Here is an 11,172-nt window from a genome sequence, read left to right as displayed (position 1 = left end):
TGAATACGATAGACCCTTGTAATCTAACCATTTTCCAAACCTCGCGCATAGCTGGAGTTTAGTCCATCGGGCTGCCATTTTTCTTATACACTCTGCTTGATAATTTGGGATGTGCCGCTCAAGAAAATAGAATTTCTTCTCATGGCATATTCAAGTCATGTAGCTTACGAGATATTTTAAGTAATTTGTTTTCCATTGTACCAAAAAAATAAAAAATAAATAGCTTGCTTGGTTTGTTGTGGAAAAATCTTTTCCATAGACTATAATATAGGAAGTGTTATAAAATAAAAGTAATTTAGTAAAACATGAACAAGAAATAGAGATAGAGAGAAGGAAGAGGTTTTCTTCTTCAATTGTGTGTATTTTCTTATCTATTACAAGGCCTTTATATAGGTATGAAAAGTGAAGAAAAATATGTCATTAAGCATAGAAATATGTCATTGAATATGTCATTAAGCATTTGAGAAGATCATGGAGGAAGAGTAGACATCCACCATAATTTAATTTTTCTTATAACACTCCCCCTTGGATGTCCATAGATAATGTGCCTCGTTAAAACTTTATTAGAAAAAAATCCTATGGGAAAAAAAATTCCATTGAAGAAAAAAGAGTACACATGTTTAGAAATATGCCTTTTGGTTGCCTCGTTAAAAACCTTGCAAGGAAAATCCAGTGGGACAAAACTTTGTAAGGAAAAAAGAGTACAACGCGTATTAATTCCCCCTGATGAGAGCATCAATTCGCATCCTTGAGCCTTCGCATCCCAATCTTGTACACTAGTTTCTTGAAGGTTGATGTCGGTAGAGATTTGGTGAACAAATCAGCCATATTATCACTTGAACGGATTTGTTGCACATTGATATCATCATTCTTTTGAAGATCATGTGTGAAAAATAACTTTGGAAAAATTTGCTTTGTCCTATCCCCTTTATGAATCCTCCCTTCAATTGGGCTATGCATGCTGCATTGTCTTCATACAAAATTGTGGGTAGTTTGTCACACTTCAAACCACATTTGTCTTGAATAAGATGTATTATAGACCTCAACCATACACATTCTCGACTTGCTTCATGAATAGCAATTATCTCAGCATAATTAAATGAAGTAGCCACGATTGATTGCTTAGTCGATCGCCAAGATATGACAGTGTCTCCATATGTAAACACATAGTCCGTTTGAGATCGAGCCTTGTGTGGGTCATATAAATACCCAGCATAGGCATAACCAACAAGATCGGAATTGCAATCATTGTCATAAAATAATCCCATATCGGCAGTCCCTTTTAGATACCGCAATATGTGTTTGATTCCATTCCAATGTCTCCTTGTAGGAGCAGAGCTATATCTTGTTAAGACATTAACTGAAAAAGCTATGTCAGATCTTGTAATGTTAGAAAGAAATATTAGTGCACCAATTGACTAAGATATGGTACTTCGGGACCAAGAAGCTATTCATTATTTTCATGAGGTCGGAATGGATGTGCTTTATCCATATATAATCGCTTTAAAATCATTTTAGTGTATGCTGATTGATGGACAAAAATTCCATCTTTCATATACTCAATTTGTAGACCAAGATAAAATTTTGTCTTCCCAAGATCTTTCATTTCAAATTCTTTCTTTAAATAGTCTACTGCTTTAGGAAGCTCTCTAGGAGTTCTAATGATATTTAAATCATCAACATACACGGTGATTATAATAAATTTAGATCCAGATATTTTTATTGTACCCTTCTTTCAACAGGTACTCACTCAGGCGATAATACCACATGCCCCCTGATTGTTTCAATCCGTATAAGGATTTTTGAAGCTTTATTTAATAAATTTCTTGGAAACCTTAATATGCTTCAGAACAATTTAAATCCTCAATGATTTTCATTATACGCATATCACATTTTTCTTGTATTGCCAGATTAAAACATGAAATGGCGACATCCACCATAGGAGAACATGTCTCTATATAATCAATGTCAGGATATTTATAAATTTTCTTATGACACAAGTCGTCTTTATGTTTATCGACTTGACCTTTTTTTTCGCACAAGAACACATTTATACCTCCACTGGCTTTATACTTTCAGATGTTGGGATTATCCGTCAAACTTTATATTTTTCAGGTGAAATTAATTTTCATTGCGTATTTTTCATTTGGCCAATCATTTATCTGTCCAAATTTCATGACAGATTTGAGCTCAAGATCCTCGTCAATATTAATAATATTGAGCGCTATATTATATTAACAATATCGTCAACGATTATTTTATATCGGTTCTACTATTACCCAATAAAGACATAACTTATTGAGATCTCTTTATCTTATTATCTTCAGGTACCTGAGCCTCTCCCATGAGGTCTTATGAAATGTTATGTCGTGGTGCTCTTCTAGAGCACTTGCCTCCTTATTATGACCATCTTGAATATTTGCTCATCTCCTTCTTCAAGGAGTTTTATCTTTGGAACCGATTACTCGATTATGCTTCATGCATGCCATAGACTCTATTCATTATGAACTTTATTTTATTTGGAGCATTAGCAGCTGAATATGACATTTAGTTTTGGGTCAGCAAATACGCCTATCAATATTTTTCAAATGAATTATCACTTGAACTTCAAGTTTACATTTTCTCGTACGAGGATCTAGATGTACTCATAATAATTCATTACATGCATTATTTTTTCAGCATCCCATTTCCCCCCCTATTATTGGGATCACCAACAAAATATCCCTAGCCTTATTTGGGGATCCATCTTTGTGCATTGTGATAGAACAATTAAATCATATAGTACATTCATATTTCTAGATGAAAATTATTTGATTTCTAACCCTGAACCGATTGTGATAGGGAGAACTTATCATAACTTGGCTAGATGCGTATAAGTGTTGTTGTATATTAAATAATATATCACATACCAAATTTTATTTTGGCAATTTTGTTCTCATAACCAATGGTTTAGATATAATTGGAGGCATACAATTTCTGTTAAACCAACTTGGATTTAAACAAGTATTATCAAGATAAATCATCATAATTTATATTATGGAACTGTGCTCTAATAATTTGAGCAATCAATCTTGCAAAAGCCAAACTGCAAGTTGATAACAAATGCACATGTGACCATAGAATAAATGCATCTATTAAAATCATATAATAGTAAACGTTCCACATGGAAGGTGACTGGACCCATATTTATCACCTTTTATTCGTTCCATAAATCAAGGGATTCAATCCCAACCTTAACTGGTATATCATGAGAATAAGCAGCAGAAGAGAATTTTTGAAGAATCTTATATTTCTTCAATATATGTCAATATAATTCTCAATTAAATTTTCGTATCATAATTGAACCGAGTTGGTCAACCGGTCATGCCAACTAATATTTATTTTAGTAAACCTCTAGTTTACTTATGGCTTGTGATTGCATCATCATGCTTATACTTGTATAGTACAAATAGAAGAAAAGTCAGGTAACATTTCATATTTACCCCATATGATTATAGTAATATAAAGATATTCAATCTTCTTTTCATTTATAGTCTCAATATGCCAACCACTTTGGCTAATATATTTGTAAATCAAAATATTTCTTTTGAGACTTACTATAAGATTAATGTCATGAACAATTTTATTCATTCGGGTAGTAACAAATTAGTTCTTTCAGATCTCTTAACTGCTTTTGTACTACAATATCTTTTGTCACACCATCCATATAATGAATGTCTCTTTCACAAAGAGAATCATATCATAATAATTGTTATGTTCAAAATCATCATAAGCAAAATAATTTCTTGCTTTAATTTTGCTTTTATATAACTTTCATAAGGCTTGACAAAATATTTGGCATATCACATGTATGCGACCAATGATATATTCATGTAAGTACACAATAATATTCATTATCTTTCTTTGTCTCAAACCTCCCTTAGAGGTGAGTTGTAGTATTTATCCAACCATGCACTAGTACATTATTATGCATAATCTTTATCACATATATATTTTCACATTCAATTTCAAGAATGAGTATGCATTCTCAATGTTTATCACATGTCACATTCTCTTCAAAGAATGAAGTATAACCATACAATGTGCTTTATTTTATTTTTTTTCATACTAATTTGATGGTAAACATTGTCTTGTTCTCCTTTTTAATAATTACCATAATGATAACTATTATTATTTTGGCCTTTCGCACGCCCACGTTCATTTTTCAACCACTTGTCTTTATTTAGACTTATCATGCACTGCTATCACATTCACTTCAAGAATGGAGCAAATCAAGTGGGACAAGCTTCATGTTTTTTCATGAATTTTTTTTTCTTTAGTTATTATTATTATCAATATGTCGCATTAGGACTCAAACCCAATGCCTTACCCATATAAAGGCTTGCTAGGCCATAATGCGTTGGAACTTGAATCCAATGTCTTTTTATCAACATAGTGCGTTGAGACTTGAACTCATCGTCTTACCCTCAATCTTTGGCATAATAGGCTAAAATTTACTAGGACTCGCACTCGAGCCTTTAAAATATTATTACTTCATAATTATAGGCATAAGTAAATTAACTTTCAAGAAGACATATATAACTATTTCAATCTTGAAACAGTTCCTCTGCAACAAAAATGCTAGTTAGGATATATGCCATTTTAAAAAAAAATAATACAATCACTTTTATATTTTAATAAATTAATTAGGGGAAAGGTGCAGATAACCTATAACCACTTATATTTTAAAGACTATAAGAACTTCACTAAAAAAATCTAATACGGAGGAATGAGCCTTATATTTTCAGCAAAAATATTTAAGGCTTAATGCATAACTGTGACTATTATAAATTATAACTATAATGAATTTATATTGATTGTATATTCGAATGTCAAATTTGTAAGGTACTGTAAAATCGCCTACATATTTGATAATTTTGCTTTCAATGAAATACATCATGTGATGGTAAAAATATTATTACTAAATTACCTTAATAATTATCTATCATAGTATGTAAAAGGTCAGAATATATATATATATATATATTATATTTGTCCTATAAGAGATGTAGCAAATAAAGACATACCTTTTCAGTTCTTTATTTCAGTGGATACAATTGAAAAAAATATTTTAACTAAATACTGCATATAAAGTTAATGCAAAGATATGAAAATATGAATGGGTTTAGATGGATGTAAAACTTATCTTTGTATTATCATCCAAGACATTTTTCATTGTACTTGATCTCATTGTCTGCTTATAATTTACATAGTCTTGACGTAGAAGATCATAAAATGAGCAATTCGTGTTGATAGCGTGTTATAAAATAAAAACAATTTAGTAAAACATGAACAAGGAATAGAGATAGAGAGAAGGAAGAGATTTTCTTCTTCAATTGTGTGTATTTTCTTATCTATTACAAGACCTTTATATATGTATGAAAAGTGAAGAAAAATATGTCATTAAACATAGAAATATGTCATTAAACATTTGAGAAGATTATGGAGAAAGAGTAGACATCCATCATAATTTGATTTTTCTTATAACAGGAAGTAGAATATAAAATTTCTAAAGAGATTGGGGATCCATAACACCCGCTTAAGACTTTTCCTTAGAAAAGAATTAAGTTAAATTATGACATAAAAAGTCTTTATATTGAAAGCCCACTAGTACTATTTTTTTCTTTATCAAGTGACAAAGGTAATAATTTGTATAATTTATACCACAATTGATGTAAACTTCCAAACACCTTATCCTTCTTTTCCTTGTTATTGATTGGTAATTATATAGAGTTTGAAATTCCTAGTAAGAACTCTAAAGGTTTCGCCCAAAACATCAATATACCAAATATTATGGAAGCATAATCGTAAGGAAAATTTGGATTAGAATTATCGTCTAGAAGTGAGAAGAACTCTCATATTTCCTTTTGTTTCTCATTTGATGTTCGGTAATTGCCTTTGAACTTTGAGTATCACCATTAGCGGCAGAGTCAGAATTTTCGTTAAGAGGTGTTAAAATATATAAAAGTAAACAATCAGAAAATTAAGGGGAGTAAATACATAGTGTATATACATATAATTTATTTTTTATCTACCTACACAATATATTTTTTCCGCGAAGATACCCCTTCCTATAACGTGGCTCTGCCACTGATCACGACGCATAAAGTTTACTAAAAGAGAAATCGTTTCCTATTAAAAAAAATTTCATTCATCAAGTTCGAATCCAAAAAATATGTTTTGCCATTTGCTTCCGCTGCCTTTTACATTATTCTTGTTATTATTTGATTATTGCTTCTTTCTACTGTTTTCAAACCGAAAATCTATTAGAAACAATCTCTCTACCTTCATAAAGTATCATAAAGTATCAGCGTACATATTACTCCCCCAAATCACACTTGTTAGATTTCGGTTTGAAATAACGAGGAACGCCATTGGCACGTCACAGCAAAATTCCTTTTTCTTTTGTAAAAATTTTCTAATAAGAAAAAATAATACTAGAGGCTCATACATCTTGCAATTGCAGTTGCATAACACTCGCTCTTTCCATTTGCCACGTCACTGAAATTATACATCACTTGACCAAATGCTATTGGTCGTAAAACGTGTCCCCTTCGATTAGTCGTCCCTTCAACGGGTACATACTATTATTCTACTCGCGCGCGTTTGCAATCTGAATATCAAATACTTATAGCGCGGTATTGGAGGGAAATTACAAAATAAATCAAACAGCCAAATTTTTAAAAACAAATATAAAAGACATTAATTTTATGTCTTTTTATGAACTGTACTGTTATTTCACCTATAAATAAATAAATCAAACTGCTAATGCAGTAGAAGTCCCTTGGTTTCTCTCCCCTTTTTGAATCTCTAAAAGTCTTTGTTTTCTAGAGAGAGAAAGCCGTCAGTACAGTAATGGCGTTCTTATCATTCACAGGGAGGATTCTCTTTGTATCAGTCTTCGTTCTCTCCGCTTATCAAGAGTAAGAAACTTCATCATTAGCTTAGTTCAGATCTACTCTGTTTTTCACTTTTTTTTTGGGTGTTATTTATGTAGTTTCAGTATTTATACAACTTTATCTGGTATTATTAACTTGCATTGAGTTATTTATCGTTATGTTTTAATTTGCTATGTGGTTCTCCTTGGTTAGAACTAGTATAAGATGAATTGGATCTAGTGCAATTTAGATGAACTAGTAGACTAGAATTGGAACTGAAGTTTTATTATTAACTTGCATTGAGTTATTTATTGCTATATTTTAAGTTTGTTATATAACTAATTGTATTTTTTAGTTAGCTAGGGTTCTGTCCTGAGTTAGAATTAGTTTATGAGGAGCTGGATCTAGTAGGATTTAGATGAACTAGTTGACTAGAATTGAAACTGAAGGTTTAGGTATTTAAGTTATATACACTGATGACATAATTTTTTTTTACATTATCACCATTTTTATCGGATTACTAATTACTCCTCCTATCCCAAATTGTTTGATACATTTCAGATTTTGAGAATCAAACTTCTCAAATTTGACTATGAATTTGGATGTAGAATTTTTATTTTTTGTGAAATAAAATTTACATATTTGGAAATTACATAAAAAAGTACTATAAGTTACAATAATTAACAATTTAAAATATTTAAAAGGTATATGAAAAAATCGTGATAAATAGAACTCCTTTTGACTCTTTGAAATTCGAGTTGTATCAAATAAATTGGGATGGATGAAGTAGTATTTATCAAGAGTTACTTGTAGTTACCTAATAATTTACCTGATTGTGTAAAATGTTTTTACACTGTCAGCTATAGAACGCGTGATAGCATGCTGGTTACCATTTTTACCATATTATGAATTAGCGCTTATCAAGAGATTACTTGTAATTATCTAATAAGTGACTTGATTGTATAAATATTTTTTACACCGTCAGTGCATAGAATTTATGCTCTTTAGAATTTGTTCATATGGCTTTTGATGAGCTAATTGTTTAATTGTTTTAGCTTATACTTACTAGCTATGATACTCGGACTCTCCAAAAGTGATGCCGCGGCCGTGTTGGATCCTCCAAAAATGCACTAAATTTGGAGTATCCAACACGCACCCAACAACATTTTCGAAGAGTTCGAGTAACATAGCTTACTAGTAGTTACTTTGGTAGTGAAGTTAAGCACGTTTGGTTGAATGATTGCGTTTGTTCGTTGCTATCTATGTGTCGATCTATTTGAAGAGGTAGGTTTACTTATATAGAATTTAAGTTCTATGCACTAACGGTGTAAAAAATATTTGCACAATCAAGTCACTTATTAGGTAATTACATATAAATTTTAGAATTTGATCATTTGGTTTTGATTAGCTAAATGTTTAGTATGCAATTATTCTAGCTAATACTTATTATTTACTTTAATAATAAAGTTAAGTACCATCAGGTAATCTTAGGTAAACTTCTTTGCTAGGCATTAAATGTTAACTTGGAAAAAATCTTAAGTAACCTACTATCACAAGTTAAATTACACTAAGTATAAAACATATTGGCATTGTCAATATATATAATTGAATACTACTTTTATATTTCTTTTACAGAAGGCTATTTTTATGATACCTCGCTGTGTGCAGTATTAGTTGAGATATAACAATAACTGTTCTATTAGTTTGCTAGAGCTACAAAAGCTATTGTTTGGAAGTGAATTTGTCTTAAGATTAGCATAGCCAGTGGAAAATTACCTTGAAAAGTTTTACCTTAAAAAAAGAAACATTGACTAGTAAATTTTTTGATTGTAAACACCGATCAAAATTTGTTATCTATAGTTCGTAAGAGGTGCCTGATATTTGTACTAAAAATTGTTCCAAAATATTTGTTATTTTACAAGAACAAGAAGGCATTATTTTCTTTTCTACTTCCACCTTTATTGATAAGGGTAATTTAGTCAAATATTCATTATGATTAATGCTATTAAATGATTTTCTTAATACATTTGCCAATTATTGATAAATCATTTAATATCATTAATCATAAGGGTTGTTTGAGTAAGTTACCTTTATTATATCTCCTTATAATGAGTAATAACTGTTGAGAGACATGTTTGAAAATCATTTATTGGAGAAAGGGTAGGTAAGGGAAAAAAATTAATGTCTTCGTGGTTTTCTAAAGCGACACTTTGGATCAATTTTATTTTGCTAATACAACATTTAGAATGACATTGGGGGTAGTAACATTTTTCTTCTCGGAGTTAACAGTTCAACCTCGTCTGTGGCTTGTGTTATGTTGTAATACAGATCTTGAGCTGAACTGCTATGTGTGAAGTCTTTTCACACGAAACATACAGAAGTCAGTTTCAGATCTTGTTAGAAACTCAACATAAACTTTCTAGTTTATCTTTATTTTTTTTATGTACCTGGGACATGTCCATGTAATGGAAGCTGTTAGTTTGGGGGGAATAAGTACCAAGGTGCGGAACTTAACACTGCAATGCCACACAGTTATATTAGCCAGCAAGTTGTGTTCGATAAATTCATACTTGTGATGATAATCAGGTTCAATCATGCTGCTCATTCACCAGGAATTTGCTGAAATGCTTCTGGGAAGATATAAATTGATAGATTTGGATACTTTTCCATCGAGCAAAGCTGTAGGCTTGTTTATAGAGCAATATTGGAGTTGTATCTAGTATCTACCCGCTGACATATGTACCCAAAATTTGCCTGTATTTGCCTGCTTTTTATTTCATACTTTTGTTTTAAGACGTAGGGGAATATTAATTAAAGATGTTAGGGATGGTAAAAAAGTTATATTATGAATTCTTTAATTCTTAATTGCATACATGCCTCATACAATAGCTGTTCATAGATTCAGCGAATTTGGGGTTGACGGTGGGTCAGCAGCAAAGGCTTTAAGTCCTAAGTTCAATGTTTTCTCAAAGCATGTGACGACACACACTGGATTTCAAGTACCACATGTAGAGGTAACAATTCGGCTTTGCTTAATTGAATTTGGTTGTAACAATTGTCTCCTTTGTTCTGTCTAACTTAAGATATGTCATTCACAGATGAAACATCTAGTGTTGGGGGCGTTAGTTATGAAGGGTCTTGGAAGCCTTCTTTTTGTCTTTGGTAGCTCTCTTGGAGCTTACATCCTGGTGTGTATCTTCTATTTCTTCAAATTATTCGTCGAAGTTGCTTTTATTAAAATAAGTGAATTTTTCTCGAACTTGCTCGCTTCATCCTGCTGACTGCATCTTGATCTTGGTTTTCGTCAATGAAGCTTTTGCATCAGTCCATTGCTACTCCCATCTTATATGACTTCTACAACTATGATGTTGACAAGAAAGAGTTTGCTCAACTTTTTGTCAAGTTTACTCAGGTAAGCCAATATGAATGTCTCTTTAGATCTTTATTTCTTGCATTCATTACCAAATTGCTATTTCTGGAGTGAACCTTTGCAAGGTTTTATTAAGTTGTGTATTTTGCACTATTTTTTCACAGAGCTTGGCACTCCTTGGCGCGCTGCTCTTCTTTATCGGCATGAAGAACTCTATGCCCAGGCGATCCACAAAGAAGAAGGCTCCTAAGACAAAAACAGTTTAAAGGATGAGATGGTTTCAGTTTTGTTGTGATTGATTCACAGCACGCCATAGCCCCTGAAGAGTTTCTTGTAAGCGTTGTATTTTGCAGTTTTACTGCACTCTCATTTTGCTCTCTTTTGGTTGAATTTCCCAACTTTGTAGCTCTTTTTTTTTTCTTTTCTTTTTTTCTTGTTTTCTGTGGATGGAAGTTTCACTCTTCCAAAAAATGATTTAGACAGCGAGTCCAAAAGAATAGGGAACATTTAGTTGAAAACGCTTACATTTGAGTACTTACATTTATTTGATAGCTTTTGTTCGTTCTCACATTCTAGATTTCTAGTGCGCTCTTTTCAATTTGCACCGAAGTGTCTTATTTGGTCAAAAAATTAATAATGGCACCGAAGTGTCTTATTTGGTCAAAAAATTAATGATGGCACCGAAGTGTCTTATTTGGTCAAAAAATTAATAATGACACCGAAATGTCTTATTTTGTGCAAATCACCCTACATTGACGTTGTTGAAGACATGTTCCCGTGATATGGGTTCAAGGAGTAAAAGACAGTGGAGAAATCTTATGATAATGAAAGGAGACAAGTAAATCCAACAAAAATAGTGAAGATCAAAATAAGAGTGAGCTTCAT

General features: G+C 31.7%; 1 protein-coding gene across 1 annotated transcript; it reads left to right on the top strand.

Annotated features, from left to right (window-relative positions):
- The first annotated feature begins 6,761 nt into the window (after positions 1 to 6,761).
- Positions 6,762 to 10,855, top strand: LOC104113619 (uncharacterized). The gene is made up of 5 exons (XM_009623839.4): positions 6,762 to 6,962; positions 9,817 to 9,931; positions 10,016 to 10,105; positions 10,231 to 10,329; positions 10,452 to 10,855. The coding sequence occupies exons 1-5, from the start codon at positions 6,895 to 6,897 to the stop codon at positions 10,551 to 10,553; spliced, it is 474 nt and encodes a 157-aa protein (XP_009622134.1). The 5' UTR covers positions 6,762 to 6,894; the 3' UTR covers positions 10,554 to 10,855.
- The last annotated feature ends 317 nt before the right edge of the window (positions 10,856 to 11,172 follow it).

The sequence above is a fragment of the Nicotiana tomentosiformis genome, chromosome 9 (assembly GCF_000390325.3).
Source record: "Nicotiana tomentosiformis chromosome 9, ASM39032v3, whole genome shotgun sequence".
In the NCBI taxonomy this organism is placed as follows: Eukaryota; Viridiplantae; Streptophyta; class Magnoliopsida; order Solanales; family Solanaceae; genus Nicotiana; species Nicotiana tomentosiformis.
The sequence above is the reverse complement of the archived record's forward strand: the minus strand, read 5'-3'. Positions and strand labels throughout refer to the sequence as shown.